General features: G+C 30.3%; 1 protein-coding gene across 1 annotated transcript; it reads left to right on the forward strand.

Moving 5' to 3' along the window:
• Positions 1-10,985: 10,985 nt before the first annotated feature.
• Positions 10,986-16,364, forward strand: LOC120075559 (alpha-xylosidase 1-like). Its single transcript, XM_039029051.1, has 3 exons — positions 10,986-11,324; positions 11,435-12,117; positions 14,199-16,364. Exons 1-3 carry the CDS (start codon positions 11,086-11,088, stop codon positions 16,070-16,072), a joined length of 2,796 nt encoding a protein of 931 aa, XP_038884979.1. The 5' UTR covers positions 10,986-11,085; the 3' UTR covers positions 16,073-16,364.
• Positions 16,365-18,927: the final 2,563 nt, after the last annotated feature.

Here is an 18,927-nt window from a genome sequence, read left to right on the forward strand (position 1 = left end):
AATGTGATCTAGAAAGATGAAGTTTTAAAAAAAAATGAAGTTACTCATAAATGTAAATTTGAATAGTATTTTTTTTATTGAAGTTGAGCTATATACACCAATTTAATCGAAACAACCACTAACAGTAGAATTCATAACTCGTCAACTAAATATTGTATTTTCAAATTTGTTACCAAACAACAATAGTTCTATTTTTCAAAATTTTAAGTTATTTTTTCCCTCAAAACCGCCTTAGATCTAAAAATATTTTCTTGAGAAGAAAAAAAAAAAAGGTATTTTGAAGTGTGGGGAAATTGGAAAATGGAAGTGGTGGTGGTCAAGATTTGTTCATAAAAGTGGGTGGGACCTTATTTCTCCCTTTTTTGTCAATACCATCACATGCCACCATTTATGCCACCTTTTTTCATTTTGTTTTTTTTTTATATATATATATATACACATCAAAATTTCTTTGCCGCCTTCTTTCTTTTTTTCCCGCCATGTCGTGTCGTGATACACATATTTATTTAATCGATGTGTTTGATGTATAAGCAGTACAAATTTTTCGAACTGCTAAATGCATCTTCTTTCGTTATACTAACAACAAACCATCATATATAAAGTTAAAAACTCAATAATACTTCCAAATCTTTTTAGATAATAGTCTTTTAATCTTTTTTAATTCTTTCCAAATTTTTAGACTTGTGTATAACTTTATTAAATACTTATCAACGTCTATATTTATCTATTTTCTAAATATATCAAAATTACTTTGGATTTTCATCAATTGATTTTAATAAGTCTTAGACGAATCAAAATTAAAACGTTCAAAGTAGTCTTATTAAATACGAAATTAATGAAATTTTTTAATAACAATTTTGAATCCTTTTAGAAAAGGTTTGTTTCAAGGGCTGAGATTGAATGCATACATTCTAAACCCAACCTTTATTTGAGACAAAAATCTAGAAAACACACCATTTTCGCACGAGTTTGAATAGTAAACTATTCAACTTCATGGGTTACATTTATTTATTATTTTTTCTATTTTAATCTAAGACATTCGTTGGTCAACTTTCGGATACCACTTCCAGTGATCGCTTTGGCCAACTTTAATTGCCATCTCCAACAATCACCGCTAGTCGATCTCTAGCCGCCACTTCCAACGATCTCATCGGCAAAATTTTTTTAACTCGTTCCAAAGAGGTCCTTAATTTACGTAAAATAATATATTTTTAAAGTACACTTTCTCTTTCTTCTAATTATTTTTTTGGAGTTTTCTTAATTATTATTATTACTACTATTGAGATATCAAACATATGTCGAATATACTGATAATATGTGGAAAAATGTAAATATACTTCGTATATACCATATTTTTGTTTTTGGCGTATCTATAAATCTTATGAAAAAATGTAAATATACATCGAAAATATTGGTGAGTCATATTTTTGTATAAAATAATAGCCCTAATTTACTTTAACATTTTCATTTTTTTCCTATTGGTTGATTTAACTACCTTCAAGATTTATAATATTTTTTAAACGTAAAGGATTATAAATCTACAAACTCGAGATTTATAAATCTACACTTCATTCCTAGGTTTTGAAAGTTTGCATTCCAAACACAATTTTTTTAGATTTTCAAAACTTACAACCCAAATATTATTTTTTTATTACTTAAACCTTTCGGCCTAATTTTCATATCTAATATTTTTAAGCTTAACATTTCAAATCTACCCACAAAACTTTCTTCAGGGGCTTGATAAAGCACGTGACTTATAAGAAAATAATAATACTAAACCCAATATTGAGTAAAGCGAGTTCTATATGTCAAATCAAATATTAAATATTCACACTAAATTCTTAGAAGAAGAAAAAAAACAACAAAAAGTTCATGTCACCTTATCCAATTAGCTATACACCTTTATATAGTGTTTAAATATTTTGATTTTAGCCTATAAAGCGAAAATATTAGGATGATTTTTAAATATAGAAAAATAAATCAAAATATTTATAAAATATGGTAAAATTTTAGAATTATCAATAATAAACGTAAATATTGATAGACTTCAATGTTTTAAAAGTCTAATTTACTATATCTTGTAAATATTTTTAACAGTTTTACCATTTAAAATAATTTCTCAAAATATTATCATTGATTTTAAAAATTATTTTGCCATGATTTTTGTTGAATTGGCAAATACAGCAACCATGATTATAGTTATAAAGAAAATTTTTATGAATTACTATCATAGTTTGAGACCAAAATCAAGTCAGTTGTGAATATTTAAGTATCATTTGGTAATAATTTTATATTTTGTTTTTAAGTTTTAAAAATTAAGTCTATTTTTTTTCTATTTTTTTACAATGATTTGCATAAGTAAGTACAATAATTGAATTCTCTGCTAAATTTCAAAAACAAAAATAAGTTTCAAAAGTTATTTTTGTTAGTTTTCAAAATTTAGCCTTTTTAAAAAAATATATTGGTAAAAGATAAAAAACAAATGAAAAAATTTGAAGGGAGAAGTAGTATCTATAAACTTAATTTTTTAAAAAAACAAATAGGGTCAGTTTCAGTTTAATAAAAATTTCCTTTATATTGTTGTTTTTTAAACATTTCATGCGATTCTTCACATCTCATTTAAAATTATTTTGATTCTTTTAATTAATTGTTAGAATTAATAACAAAGTTCTAAACAGAAAAACAGGTCTTATTTTTTATTTCTAAAGAAAAACAACTAACACGTTTGATAATTATTTCTTACTTAAAAAAACATAGTTCTTTGACAACAATTGTTTTATATTTAAAAACGTTTTTGAAATTGCTAGTAGATTAAGAACAGTAGTTTTTTAAAAAAAACAAATTTTTGTGCTTCAAAAGCTCATTTTTCTTTCTAATGTTCCTATTGGCCCTCTTTAAGATATATATANTATATATATTTAACTCTATATAAATTTTTATCTCTTTCACTAGAATTTTAATTCCTATATAATTTTTTCTACTTGCAAAATGTTCATCGTCATTTAACTTTCATCTTGTTTTCTCTTCCAACACATCTTTTTAATTTCTCTTATGTGTTTTCAAAATTTCTCTTTAGCTTTTCTTCGAAGAACTTGCAAGCATGTCAAAAGTATAAAATTAGGTCTACATCCATACAATATAAATTTAACAAAGACAACAAAACTAGTCAGCCCACCCCAATTTAAATGAGGCATTGAAATGGAAAAGTAAAAAATGCTCTCACTGATTCATGGACTTACGCTCGAAATTTGATTGCTATGTGATTGTCATATGATTGTCCTCTAATTACCTTCTATTTTTTGTCAATTAGTTAGGCTTTTGATAGTCATCTGATTATCTTTTGATTCCTTTCTATTTTTTTGACACATGGTTACTAGTTTCTGATGTGACTATCTGATTGCCTTCTGATTGTCACAAGATAACTTTCTATTTTTTGTCACATAATTGGTTGTTTATGATAATGTCATCTAATAGCCATATAGTTGTCATGATCATCCAATCACCTTCTATTCTTCGATAGTTACTTATGATATTGTCATTTAATTGTTTCCTAATTGCCTTATGTTTATCAGATTACCTTCTAATCTTTGACACAAAATTAATAGTTTCTGATATTGTCATTTGATTACCTTTTTTTGTCAATTAGTTAGTAGTTTTTTGTTTCCTTTTGATTGCCTTCTATTTTTTGTCACATAGTTAGTAGTTTTAAATTAGGCACTGAAAAGGAAAAATAAAAAATACCCTCACCGATTCAGTGACTTCCGCCTAGAATTTGATTGTTATGTGATTGCTATGATTGTTATATAATCACTGTCTAATTACTGTCTGATAATTAACCAATGATACCGCTAGTTATCTAATTGTAATTTGATTACCATCTGATACTAATTCTTAATGTCACTTAATACAATTTGATAATGATTGTTGTGTTATTGCAATTAGAATTAGTATATGATAGTAATCAAAGTGAAATTAGATAACTATCGAATTACAATTTGTTACTTACCGCGGCAGAAACGTTTATGTGAGAACGCCTTGCATCAAGAAATTCAATTTTTATATATACTAATTCATTATAACAAAACATAATATAAACATGTAAAATAGCATGCTTTAGGGAAAAAGATTAGAACCATTTTACCTTTGTAGATTTTCAAGATTCACGAACAATCTTCTTTAAGTTCCAACAAACGGCTCCTCCAACGATCTTGATCACAAACGATTTCTTGAACAATCTCGAACACTACCACGAGAGCAACTCGTTATTCTCTAGGATTCCAATTAAGGGATAGGTGGTATCCAACTATTAGGAGAGTGAGAGGAAAAAAGGGTTTTGGAGAGTAGAGAGGATTCTCTTTGAGGTTTAGGAAAAAATTTGCACAATCAACAACAGTGTAGCTCAACTGACATAGTGCTTGTACTATCGACCTCAAGGTTAAAGATTTGATTCCCCACCCCACACTTTAATTACAATACCTTTGAAAAAAAGAAAAAGAAAAAGAAAATTGCACAATAACACTTGTTTATTTGTTTATTGTGTATTGTCAGTGTCAGAAGGGCCAAGTCTTTTTCCTATTTCCCTATTTCATAATAAATTAATTAAATAAAACTTATTTAATTTAATTTTCACATTAGTTTAATAACTATTTATACATTAAATCTAATTTAATGTGTGTGTGTATATATATATATTTAATTATCATAAACTATGTGCAACATCTCTCTATTACTTCTTTCTTTGTGAATCTATTTCTCTTGAGCTGATTAATTAAATCTTATTCAAATATTACTTTCAAATTTAATTTTAATTATAGATCATGTCCATAATTAATTATATATTAATCACATTAATATATGATTTTCTCAAATTAATTTGAACAATTCAAATCATCATTCTTAAATATCCTCTAGTGAACTAACAAGAGAACTTGGTAGACCTGTAGATCAGAAGCTTCAACGATATAAGATTAATTTGTTAAACTCATTAACCAAGTTAATCAATATTTGTTAGTTGTGGGTACATTTCACTAAAGACCCACAGCTGCACTCTTCTCACTACAAATATATTTTTGTGTCCATAGATATAGACCAATAACAATAAGTTAGTTCTTCACGAGTGTTCATAACTCCAACTGGGTCAAATTATCGTTTTATCTTTGGGTTACCTCTGACTTCTTAAGTATCAGTGCTCCTCTAATGAACAACCTATTTATGGTCCAACCAATAAACAGAACCCCTTTTCGGGCTAATGAAAGGGTAGGGCTCTTTGTTCAAGTTCCAGAGACACCACTTAAGGAAACACTCATCTACTTAACCTTAAGATGAGAAGAAGTGAATTCCATCTTGTATTATTATGTTCCCAGCTCCCCACTTGGTCTTATCCCCAAAATGGTAGGCATATTGGATTGTTGAACTGGTACCCTCACCCATACAAATAAAAGAACAATCCCTTGTCAATAAGAGTTCATAATATACTTAGGATTAAGACTAAGTTGCCTAGGTCATCCTATTGAAATAGAAACCTAACTAGTTAACGGTGTTACATCTAGTGGTTACTATTTTGCGGTCCAATCTAATTCAAACTCATTGCATAGGATACCCCCACTCGCATGTCAACTACACGAACATGTTGAATTATTGCGTTTGTATCAAATACAAAGTAGGTCGTATCCTTTTAGGATGTATCTTGAATATTGATCCATGTATGTCTCCACATATAGTATAAGACTCATAAGTAGCCTTGGATGTTAGTTTATTGGATTTAGGGTTGTTAAGACAAAAAATAGACAAACAACACAATCAATAATATTTATTAAATTAACATTTATAACTCTTTATTGATGACGGTCAATTAATAGCATTTACTATCTACTAGTTTTAGGGCATAAAACCAACAAACTCCCACTTGAACTAAAACTCTAGTCAGTGGGTTGTACATAATATTAGAATCCAAAAAACGGGATTATTGTAAATAAATAGAATAAACTAGAGCATCTATATACCCATTACACATCTCTCACTTGTCTTAGACTATACAATGTACATGTCTCGTAGAATTAGACTCTCTAGATGACCCTCAAACACTTTAGTCGAAAGAGAGCCTTTGTAAATAGATCGACAATGGTTGTTGCCCCACTATTATCACAGTATAAGGTGATGAGCAAGTCCATATTCGGAACTATTTCCAAATCTCTTAGGAACTTCCTGAGCCAAACTGTTTCATTTGCTACTTCATAAGCAGTTACATACTCAGCTTCCATAGTGAAATTTGCAATACATCCTTGTTTGATGCTACACCACACTACAGCTCCCTGTTCAGGGTAAACACTAATCCTGACGTGGATTTCCTAGAATCCTTATCAGTTTGGAAATCAGAGTTGATGTATCCTGTAAGGATCAAACTCTTTGCTCCATTCACCAGTTTATAATCCCTCGTTCTCCAAAGATACTTGAGGATGTTCTTAACCGCAGTCTAGTGGTCTAACCTTGGATTGGATTGGTGCTTGCTGACTATTAATGTCAGTAAGGTACTATACATCATTCCCAATGAGTAGGATATTATCCACATAAAGTATTAGAAAAGTTATTTTATCGTTGATGACTTTCTTGTAGATACAAGGTTCATCAATGTTTTGATCAAAACCAAAAGATTTGATCAAAATCAGCATTCTGACACTTAAATAAGTAATGAATTAAGATAAATATGGGTAGTAAAGAGTAGAATAGAGTATTTTTGGCATACCTTTGACGAGTGATTCTGATTGTTTAATATGGAATTGGTATTATGTAAAGAAGACCTAGTCTCACAATGACACCTAATTGATCCATAAAACTGTTAAGTTGTTATACTTTAGGTGGTTACAACTCCACCACCTAAAATGCTTGCCAACACATGATTTGCTCAACTTAACTCTTTCATAGATTGTCCATTATGACTTTGTACCGCTACCAGTAGCCTTCCAATAAACTCTATAGGTCCTCTAAGTTCACTTTAAGTTCTCCCACGAGTCTTTTGAACCTTTAGGCTCTTTCATGGTACTCTAAGCTCACTCTAGATTTTCTCATGGTTTTTTAGCTATCTTATGGCTCCCTCATGGATCCTTTAGCTACCTCTAGACTCCCCATGGATTTTCTGAGCTCCCTCATGGATTCCAACCAATCCAATTAGACTAACATCCTAAAGTGTCATGGGCATTATTGATCGGACACGGGTTCCATCGGCCTTGGTATGCTAACTCGAGTATCTATCTCTGTCGATAGACTTCCTATCTCTCTAAGAACATAAATCATAAATCTAAGAACAGGGGAGAAATCTTATTGATAGGCTGAAAATTGTTGGAAGAGATATTGTTTTCCATCCATTAATATTTTTTTAGCAGTCCATCTATTCGTAAATTGTTCGATTGGTTTTTGTCTAATGACTTCTTTTTCCCTTTCCTAAATAGCATAAAGTAACCTAAATTTAGAAGTAAAAAAATGCATCCGTGATCCCAGTTAGAGCAAATCATTATAATTGAAAATTGTCACTTTAATTGAAAGGTTTTTTTTTCCTCTCTTAATTTTTTATTTTTTAAACAATATGTGAGAAATCTTAATTTTTAACCTGTAAGGCCTGTTCATTTCACAGTATACTCATAAGATTTTAGACAGACATTTAATATTATTATTTATTAGACAAGATTTCACTTTTTAAAACCAATGATATTATTATCTAAGAAACTTTAAAACCCATATGACACCAGTTTTTTAATACTCTTCATGTTTGTGGAATTTTTATACCGAAAAATGAATAGATCGACTTGATTAATTAATAAATTAATATCAATTAGAAATTACTATTATTTTTAATTAATTATTAAATATAATATATTACTTATACTTAATAAAATTAAATTTATATATTTACCATTGATATTTTATGTTATCTTAACTATTTAATATAAAATTTTATTAGAAATTATTAATAGTCTGATCAATTTATATTTGTTTATTTGATTTTTATTAATTAAATCAAATGATTTAAATAATATTTAATTAAAAAGTATTAATTTATTGATATGTTAAGTGATTAAATAATTAATTAATATAAAAAATATGTTAAATAATTAAATTTTAATTATAACTATATTACTTGTTCTCTTATATTTGATTAAATAATTATTTAGTTTTGATTTATATATACAAAATTGATAAATTAAATACATTAATTTAACTTCCATACATTGATGATCTTCCCTATTAAACACAGACAATTATCCCAAACATTTAAAATCTAGACATTTAAATTTTAGACATTTAATATTCATATCCATGAAACAATATCTACATTTAAATAATTCCTAAGTGACTAAATCAATAACGTAGTTGAGTTATATTCATATTGATATTTTAATTAAAAATAATAAATAACAAATGGTACAAACTATATTAAACGTAGTTAACATAGAAACCATTTTATTCTACAATTTGTCTCTTAATTGGGAAACTAATAAATTTTGTATTCTATATAAAAAATTATCAAAATTAAAGCATAAAATTTAGAATAGGTTTGTACATTATCCTTTTGATTTTTTTGTAAATATGAAATTATTCATAACAATAATAAATTCATTCTAATCAAGAATGTCTGTCTACATGTATAGAAACCCATAAAATTTTCATGCATACATACCATTTAAATGAAAAAGAGAAATCGATAAAATAAGAATTATCTAGAACTTTTAAATAAATCCATTCCATTTTCGTCGATATAAATAGATATTCTCATTAAATTTTTCACATTGATATAAAGAATGAATAGTATTTCCATTGATAAAAAAAATCAATAAAACATAAAAGATAACCAACAAAATACAAAATATAATATAAATAATAAAACGTATTAATTTATTTAAAAGCATAAATTATTTATTTATTAGTCCGGATATTCTTAGTTTTTGTTTTTATAGTTTTTTTTTAGAAATATCCATCAATGTTGATGTTTTTATTGATATCCTTGTCCACATGTTCAAAAAATCGGTATCTTGACATTTTCATCGACATCAACATACTAAATTTTGTCTAGAACTTGAGACATCCATTCAAAGTAATCAACAAATTTGACAATGTATGTGACACGCTCCTTTAAAAAATAGAGGAAATTACTTTTTTAGTCTAGATCCTCTAAGCTACCTCTGGTCTCTTGATAGGTTTTCTAAGTTCCCTCATGGATTCCGATCAATCTTGGATTAATCTCTTAAAGTTATGAGTAACTATTGATCAGATGTAAGTTTGTTCAATTTTGATATCTTTTTAAATTCTCGATCTCAGTCTACCTCGATGGATCCATAATATAAACCATAAAACTAAAAAGAAAAGAAAATCTTATTGATAGGTTGAAAATTGTTGGAAGAGATATTGTTTTCTATCCATTAACATCTTTTTTTGAGTTGTCCTTCTATTAGTAAACCGTTTGATTGCTTTTTGCCATGCAAAGTGAATTTTTGTTTCATTTTCCTAAATATTATAAAGTAATCTAAATTAAAAAAAAATACATCCACAAATATACAAACTTATCTTATTTCATTGCCATTCCAATTAGGAGCAAATCATTATAATTGAAAACAGTCACATTTTAATTGAAAGATTTTCTTTTGTTTTTACAATATGTGAAGGGTGCAATCCTAACCGGAAAATATAGTTGAGTTATATTCATATCAACATTTTCATTAAAAATAATAAATAAAAAAATATATAAACTATAATCGATCGTAATTAACATAAAATTTATTTTATCCTACAATTTGAGTCTCTTTAATGGAAAATTAATAATTTTTTATTAAATTATACAAAATGTCCATAAACTTTATAGTTTGTCTCAAAAATACCCTTAAATTTATTAATATGAGTTCAAAATTACCTTTACCATTAGTTTTGGATGAAAATTGTTGGTGTTTTATGTAAAAAATGTCCCTGAATTTTAGAAGTTTCAAAACTACCCTTAAATAAAAAAAAAAAGTTCAAAATTACCTTATTGTTATATGGGTAGAAATCATTAATATCATCGTACTTCTCTATTTTCCCTCTTTTCTCGCATATCTCTTCTCCAATACCCTCTTTACTCTCTTTTTGTTAACGGTTTGCTTTTTGTTCATTTAAAAAATAATAAATAAATAAAAATGCACAATTCATTTAAGGTAAATGGACTATAGGAAGAAGAAAGAGAATAATGAAAGCACCAAAGGATTTTAAGACTTAGATGTTTAACAAAGTCATTTTAAGTTAATAGCTGAGTGTGTGTTAATAGTCAAATAACTTTTTTTATCTGACAATTTATCATTTGGTATTTTTCAGTGGAGATAATTTTGATTTTGAAATTTTATGAGTTTTTTTTTTTAACTTAAAAAATTAGTTTTTATTTTTATTGCTAAGAAAATTAGTATAAGAATTGAAAAAAATAGGAGAATAATGAAAGTATCTATATGAAAAAATGATGACATTTATATAACTTGTTTTAAAATTAGTTCTTTTCGAACACAAGAAAACTTCAAACAAATTGATTATCATATTAATGGTAGAAACATTTTTAGACTTTTATTTAAAACAATTAGACTTATTTTTGCAATGAGGTACTAACAATTTTTGTTCATATGTTAACAGTGGGGTATTTTTGATTTTTTTATAAAAAGTTTAAGAGTATTGTTGAAATAAAATTTTAACGTTTTCCATCCAAAACTAACGATATGGGTATTTTTGAAAGTTTAAAGTTATTTTTGAAACTTTGAAAGTTTAGGGATATTTTTGACACAAATTATAAATTTAGGGACACTTTTTATAATTTATTTAAAAACTAAATAAAAACTAGAGTGGAAACCTTCAAAAGGGAAGTGGATGATAGAGATCAGATTAGAAGAGACAGAATTCTGATTAAACGTATTTAATTAAAAGCTTTAGGACAGCATTATTAAGGCACGAATAACCAGATATCAAGTGTAGCACCAAATCAAATCCAGCTGACGAATCCTATGATCCTCACTCCTTTTATATCAAACCCAACCCCTAACCCTTCCACTGTTCTTCTCACTCTCTTCTCTTTCACTCGCTCCAATGCTTCCCTCTCGTTTTCTTCTTCTTACTCTTCTCATTCTCTTCTCCAATGGAGTCCATTCCAAACCCAATTCTTCTTCTTCTTCTTCTTCCTCCCCTGTTTCTTCCAAAATCGGACAGGGCTACCGTTTAGTCTCTGTTGAAGAAACCCCCGATGGTGGTCTCTTGGGTCGCCTCCAAGTTAAACAACCCAACAAAATTTATGGCCCCGATATCCCTTACTTGCAGCTCTTTGTCAAGTATGTTCATGTTCTTCCATTTTATGTTCTGTTTTCTTTTCTTTTCACTTTTTGGCCTCTGCATTTACTTCATTTTCTCTGATTCTGTTTTTTTCTTAATGTTTTGTAAGGCATGAAACAAACGACCGCTTGAGGGTTCACATCACCGACGCGGAGAAGCAAAGATGGGAGGTTCCATACAATCTCCTACCTAGAGAACAACCGCCAGTGGCGAAACAGACAATCGGGAAATCAACCAAAAACTCCATTACAGGATCTGAATACGTGGGTAGTAACCTAATCTTCAGCTACACATCAGACCCATTTTTGTTCGTAGTGAAAAGGAAATCAAATGGCGAAACCCTTTTCGATTCGAGCTGTTCTGATTCAGACCCATATAGCAATTTGGTGTTTAAAGATCAGTATCTAGAGATTTCGACGAAATTGCCTGAAGAGGCTTCGTTGTACGGGCTTGGGGAAAACACACAGCCGCATGGGATTAGATTGTACCCAAATGATCCTTACACTCTGTACACAACGGATGTGTCGGCCATTAATCTGAATACAGATCTTTATGGGTCTCATCCAGTGTATATGGACCTGAGAAATGAAGGAGGGAAAGCGTCGACACATGCGGTGTTGCTGCTAAATAGCAATGGGATGGATGTATTTTATAGAGGGAAATCTTTGACGTACAAAGTCATTGGTGGGGTTTTGGATTTTTACTTCTTTTCTGGACCTTCACCACTTGATGTTGTTCAACAGTACACTTCCCTCATTGGCAAACCTGCTCCCATGCCTTACTGGGCCTTCGGTATCATTCCATTCCTTTATCTCTCATTTGTGATTGGATTTGGTTATTATATATTTTGATGAATGTACTAACTTCATTTTCTACTCTGTTTTGATGCTCTGTTTTAGTGGTCCCTTAACATTTGAGGGGAGGATTTGAATATCTGAAACTTAAGTTTGAATTAGATACTTCATTTGCTGAGATTTGATTGTTCACAAATAGTTTGATGCTCAATTATATTTATTTGAATATCTAACGTCTAATTTATTACATCTCTACTGATGTCCAATGAAATGAATTGAAGATATGCCTGTGTCAATTTTTGGTTAAGTAATTCAATGAAAAGTAAATGCAAGAACTAATTTTATATGCTAAAAGTTAGTTTCCTTGAACTTTTAGGTCAATAGGTCCCCAAATAAGCTTTTGGAATTTTTTTACCAATAAATCCTTATACTTTCAATTTTTGTGTAATAGATTCTTGATAATATTTGACATTTTGAAAAATTTGCGAATTTATAGGACAATGACTTTACAAGTGCTTAGAAACTTTTTTTTTTTTTTTTTTTTTTTCATTTAAGAACATTTTTAAGCACTTAAAAAGTCATTCCAAAAAGACCCGTAACGTCTTATATTAGATACATAATATAATTTAATATCTAATAGATTCTTTAATTTTAAAGAATATTGATTGTAGAATCCTATTATATATTTTTTAAAGTTCAGGTACTAAATGTGTAATTTAACCATAAAAGTTAAAGGCCTTAGAATATTCATCTTTATATTAAGGAAAAGGGTTGTTTTGCCATTTTATGTTGTCTGTTTACTCGCTTGATTATCAATTTTGCCTTTTTTTTTTGTATTTTTTACTAAAGTAAATTTATTTATTAAACCCATTGAAGAGAAAAAGATTCTCTCTCTACCTTTCTTCTCTCTCTCCCTATTAATTATGATAGAAGATACAATCTAATAATAGAATGCTTGGTTATTGTAATTTGTTTTCTGTAAAATATTGTTTGGTCATTCTACAATACAAGGATTTAGAATCTCTGTTCCAAAAATGGTGTTAATTTATCTTTTCTTAAAAGATTATTTTGATTTGATTATGGATCTGTTGGGAATTTCAATGAACAATTCTATATGAATTCTATTTTTGACTCATTAATTGAAGTTACATTAGATTAACTTCATTAAGAATTCTAAAATCCAGATCTTAACATCAGGTATGATTACTTGTGATGTGATTTCCCCCTCTTATCTTGGAGGGTAGAAATTTGTATTTCTTCTATAATGTTTGGTAGGTGTTGGGTGGTCCCTTTGCCTGTCCTAGGCTTTATAAGTGTATTCAAGTCTCATTTATTTATTTTTCCTTTAGAATCAACTTTTAGATCCATAAGATATTTATCTCATGATAAGCCATCTTTTTTGTTATAAAAATATATTTTTATTTCTAGCCTTTTGTAGAAAACTCATTTTCTCTTTTCCCCAAGCATGTCTTCAAGTCTTCAAAATGTGGACCCAAGTCAATTATTTATATCTTCATAACTTCACACCAATCTATATTTCTTCTTTGGTAAATATGTTACTCCCACTCCCCCACCAACGCCAACACCACCAACCACCCCCCCCCAAAAAAAAAAAAAAAAAAAATCTGTAATAAAAAGTAGAAATAGAAATAGAAGATTCAAGGCCCATCAAAGCTGTAAGTGAGATATTTTTAATTTGACATCTTTACATCTCATATTTGTGATAAGTTTTTTTAGGCTCTCTACTCTAAAAAATATTGTTCATGTCTTCCCTGCATCTAAGTCATTCGAGCCCTTTCCTTTACTAACTTTCACAGTCACCAAAACCAAGTCTTTTTTCTTTACTCTATTGGCCTTGTTTGTTGAGGATCCCACATAAAAAAAAAATAAAAATGAAGAGACCTCAAAATCTTTATAAGATACATGTGTTACGTCTTTCATTGCTAATTGTTCAATTGAGATGGAACCCATGTTATAAATTATTGTTCATGTTGTTATTCATTTATATGCAGAATTACAACTTTAACTAAAGCTCGGCATTAAATCAAACTTCTAATGAATTGATCTCTTGGTGTGCAGGATTTCACCAATGTAGATGGGGTTACCATAACCTATCTGTTGTTGAGGATGTTGTCGAGAACTATCAAAAAGCCCAAATTCCTCTCGACGTTATTTGGAATGATGATGATCACATGGATGGACACAAGGATTTCACTCTCAACCCCGTCAATTATCCACGTCCAAAGCTTCTAGCTTTCCTGGACAAGATACATAGCATTGGCATGAAGTACATTGTGATCATTGACCCTGGCATTGCTGTTAATTCCAGTTACGGTGTGCATCAAAGGGGCTTGGAAAATGACGTTTTCATCAAGTACGAGGGTGAACCATACTTGGCTCAAGTTTGGCCTGGTGCTGTGAACTTCCCTGATTTCCTTAATCCCAAAACTGTTTTGTGGTGGGGTGACGAGGTCCGCCGTTTCCATGAACTTGTCCCTGTTGATGGCCTTTGGATTGATATGAATGAAGCCTCAAACTTCTGTTCTGGATTGTGCAAAATCCCAGAAGGCAAACAATGTCCAACTGGAACAGGACCCGGCTGGATTTGTTGCCTGGACTGCAAGAACATTACGAAAACAAGATGGGACGATCCACCTTACAAGATAAATGCTTCAGGTTTGCAGGTGCCAATAGGCTTCAAAACAATTGCAACCAGTGCAGTTCACTACAATGGTGTTCTTGAATATGATGCTCACAGTCTCTATGGGTTCTCTCAATCCGTTGCAACGCACAAGGCCCTTCTCGGTCTCGAGGGGAAGAGGCCGTTTATCCTTTCCCGTTCCACATTTGTTGGTTCAGGCAAATATGCAGCTCATTGGACTGGGGATAACAAGGGAACATGGAATGATTTGAAATACTCTATTTCTACAATGCTTAATTTTGGTATATTTGGAGTGCCAATGGTTGGTTCTGATATCTGTGGGTTCTATCCAGCACCCACAGAAGAACTCTGCAATCGTTGGATTGAACTTGGCGCCTTCTATCCGTTCTCAAGGGATCATGCCAATTTCTATTCCCCAAGACAAGAACTTTATCAGTGGGAGTCTGTTGCTAAATCTGCTCGAAATGCACTCGGGATGAGGTATAAGCTCCTACCATACCTATATACATTGAACTACGAAGCTCATACAACTGGAGCGCCAATTGCTCGACCGCTTTTCTTCACATTCCCAGATCTTAAGGAGTGTTACAATGTGAGCACTCAATTTTTGCTCGGGAGCAGTGTTCTGGTATCCCCTGTGCTTGACAAGGGAAAAACAAAAGTCAGTGCAATGTTTCCCCCAGGCACTTGGTACAGTTTGTTTGATATGAAGCAAACCATAGTATCAGACGAAGTTCAGTATCTGTCTCTTCCTGCACCATTGAATGTTATTAATGTGCATTTGTATCAAAATACCATTCTACCAATGCAGCAAGGCGGATTGATTTCAAAGGAAGCTCGAAAAACTCCATTCACTTTCGTTGTGGCCTTCCCAGCCGATGATAGCAAAGGAGAGGCCAAGGGAAAGCTGTTCCTTGATGAAGATGAGCATCCAGAGATAAGTCTTGGGAATGGTCTATCTACTTATATTGAACTTTATGCAACTGTGAGCGAGGGGAGTGTTAGAGTTTGGTCTGCAGTTCAAGAAGGTAAATATGCTTTGGAAAAGGGTTGGATAGTAGAGAAACTTATTGTGTTGGGGTTAGATGCAAGTAAGCGGGCAAACGCCCTTGAGATCAACGGAAATGCGGTTGAGGGAGGTTCGAATATTGAGTTTTATACATCGGAACAGAGTTATCAGCAAGCAAAACTGGAGGATGGAGGGGATAAGAGGAAAACTGCCATGGTAGAGGTGAGGGGATTGTCATTGCCTGTTGGAAAGAACTTTGAAGTCTCCTGGAAAATGGGATAGAAAGTGGAGAGGTAGAAAATTGTCACCTTAGACTGTCTGATTGAGGAGCTTTTTTTCTTCTTCTTTCACATGCCCCTTCCACACTTTCTTTGAAATTGGTTGGTGGTTCCTTGTTTTTTTTACCTCTTTTTTTTTTCCCTTCCCTTTATTGCTTTGATGGAAAAGAGATGATGAGCCAAAGCAAAGCATATCTTCATCCTTATCCATGGGAACAAGCCTTGTACTTGTGTTCATCGTTTTATGTAGTTTGAGAATAAAGCAAGTTCCTATCATTCAAGGGTTAAAAACCAAATCAAATGTGTACTGGAAATGGTCCGTTAACTCAACTTTGCTACGTTCGAAAAAAAACTCACACTACTATCACATAAATAAGTTTAAAGAGAAACTAAAAAATAGATTAAATTAAAAATTATATTAAATACGAACATTTTGAAATATAATTAATGAATATTATCTTTTTATTATTATTATTTTTTTTTAAANATATATATATATATATATATATTTTCCTTTTTTCAATCTAAATTCTTATCTCCCATACTAAATTTTAATTACCTATCATCAACTAAAAGTTTCCTCTCTAAAAAAAAATATTAAAAAAAATTTTAATTTCAAAATTTAATTCTAAAAGGTTTTCTCAATTTATTTCAAGAATTAATTTTATCAATAATTTATTTTAAGTTATAAGTATTGAATTAAGTTACAAATATTGTATTGGTTGATCAAACTATTATATAACTAAAAATGCAATATCAAAAGTTTTAGAATCTAGATAGTTTTGCAACTTTTTTACACTTTATAATGATATAGAAGTTTGATATTTTCTTTTTTTAAAAAGATAAAATAGCTTATATCTTCTCTTAATTTGTATTTCTCTCTTTTTTAACTCCATCATTCTCAAAGTTTAAGATTAGTGTGGTAGTTTACAATACTCTACCACACTAAGTTTGCTGTATTTATTACAAAGTAATGTTGCCTAGGATTTGTATAACTTTTATTTTGATAAATATATTTTAGTTTTATCTGATACTTGTGGGGTAGAAAGTTATTTGATAGGCAACAACACTAAAGTTAATTTGTGAAATATTTGTAGGTATTATTTAATCTTAGATTGAAGTGCACCTAGATTTTATGCACGTGAAACACTTCTTTTTAAAATTTAATTTTAATAATAGTAATTTTCTTTTTCCAAAATGAGTATAGTTCTTAAAACATTATATTAAAAATAGATTATTTTAATAAATAAAAAGTTAAAATAAAAGAATACCTATATACATATCTCACAAATTAACTTTAGTTTTGTTGCATATCATCAAATATCTCACAAATTTTGTGGAATTTAATTTGTGAGATATAGTATATTACTCCTATTTAAAGTAAATTTTCAAACGAAGAACCACGGGCAATGCACGTGCACAAAATCTAGTTGTATTAAAAGAGGCAATAAGAGAGAATCTTTTCTCCCCATTATGCCCCTCATTTTTGTTGGGATTGATGCCCTACTCTCGTGGTTTTGTAGTTTATAATTTATTTGAACAAATAGATTATTTATTTAATAAAATAAGTTGTTATTTCATTTGATATTTAGTTGCATTATCTTAAAACCAATAAACTAAGATCCTATGTTATTTACTGTAGCTTAAACATGTATGTGGTGACATACAAGTGGATCATATTTAAGTGATAACCTAAAATGTATGTAATAGATGGATAAGACTGGGTACCTTATCCTAGTGACATTACAGATACGACCCATTTTATAATTGTTACAATTATTGTAAAGTGTTACAAATGATCTGATTCTGATCATTCATGTGGAAACATGTGAGTGGGGGTATCCTACACAAAGAGTTTGTATAGGACTAAACCACGAAATGATTAGTCTCTCTTTATAACATCGTTACTGGAAGAGACTTATATTTCACCAGGATGGCTATAGATGGCTTGATCTTCATCCTGAGTTAGTTGTGAATTCCTGCCTATGAGGGCGGTATTGGGGTTGATGTCCTAAATCTCATAGGATTCTATAGTTTGTAAATGTTTTGAACAAACTCATTGTTTATTTAATAAAATATATGATATTTTATTCCATAATTTAGTTGCATTAACCACAAACCAATAAACTGACATCTAAGGTTATCTTGTAGCTTAAGCATGTATATAGAGACATAGGGGTGGATCATGTTTAAGTGATAATCTAAATGGTCTGTAGTTGATGGATAAGACTGGGTATCTTATCCTGGTGACACTACGAGTATGGTCTGCTTTGTAGTGTTACAATTGTTGTAAAGTGCTACAAATGATCTGATTCTGATCATTCATGTATAGACATGTGAGTGGAGATATTCTATACAAAGGAGTTTATATAAGACCGGACCACGAAATATTTTGTCTCATTATATAACATCGTTCATAATAGAGACTTACATTTCACCAGGATGACCATAGGTAACATGACCTGAATCCTGAGTGAGTTGTGAACTCCTGCCTATGAGGGCGGTCCTTTGATTTATATGGGTGAGAGTGGCTAGATGGCCGACTCAAAAAGCCTATCATTTCGGGGATTCGTCTGATTGGAGAGCTGGGAACATAGGTACACAAGAAGAAATTCACTCTTTCCCTGAGGTTGGGGTAAGTAGATAAATTATTCCCTTAAGAGCTGATTTCGGAGATTGAACAATGTGGTGCCACACCCTTTTATGGCCCAAGAGGGGTTTAGTTGGACTATGATCTATTGTTCATTAGAGGGATCAGTAGTACTTAAGGAGTTACGAGCAATTTGTGAAGGGTCATCATACTATTGATTGATTATATCTAATGGACACAGAAATATATTTTTAGTGCAAAGAGTACAA

This window comes from Benincasa hispida, chromosome 4 (genome assembly GCF_009727055.1).
Source record: "Benincasa hispida cultivar B227 chromosome 4, ASM972705v1, whole genome shotgun sequence".
NCBI classification, from domain to species: Eukaryota; Viridiplantae; Streptophyta; class Magnoliopsida; order Cucurbitales; family Cucurbitaceae; genus Benincasa; species Benincasa hispida.

Coding starts and splice junctions, on each gene's coding strand:
- LOC120075559 (XM_039029051.1), top strand. CDS start 11,086: ATGCTTCCCTCTCGTTTTCTTCTTCTTACTCTTCTCATTCTCTTCTCC. Junction 11,325..11,434: donor TACTTGCAGCTCTTTGTCAA/GTATGTTCATGT, acceptor ATGTTTTGTAAG/GCATGAAACAAACGACCGCT. Junction 12,118..14,198: donor CATGCCTTACTGGGCCTTCG/GTATCATTCCAT, acceptor CTTGGTGTGCAG/GATTTCACCAATGTAGATGG.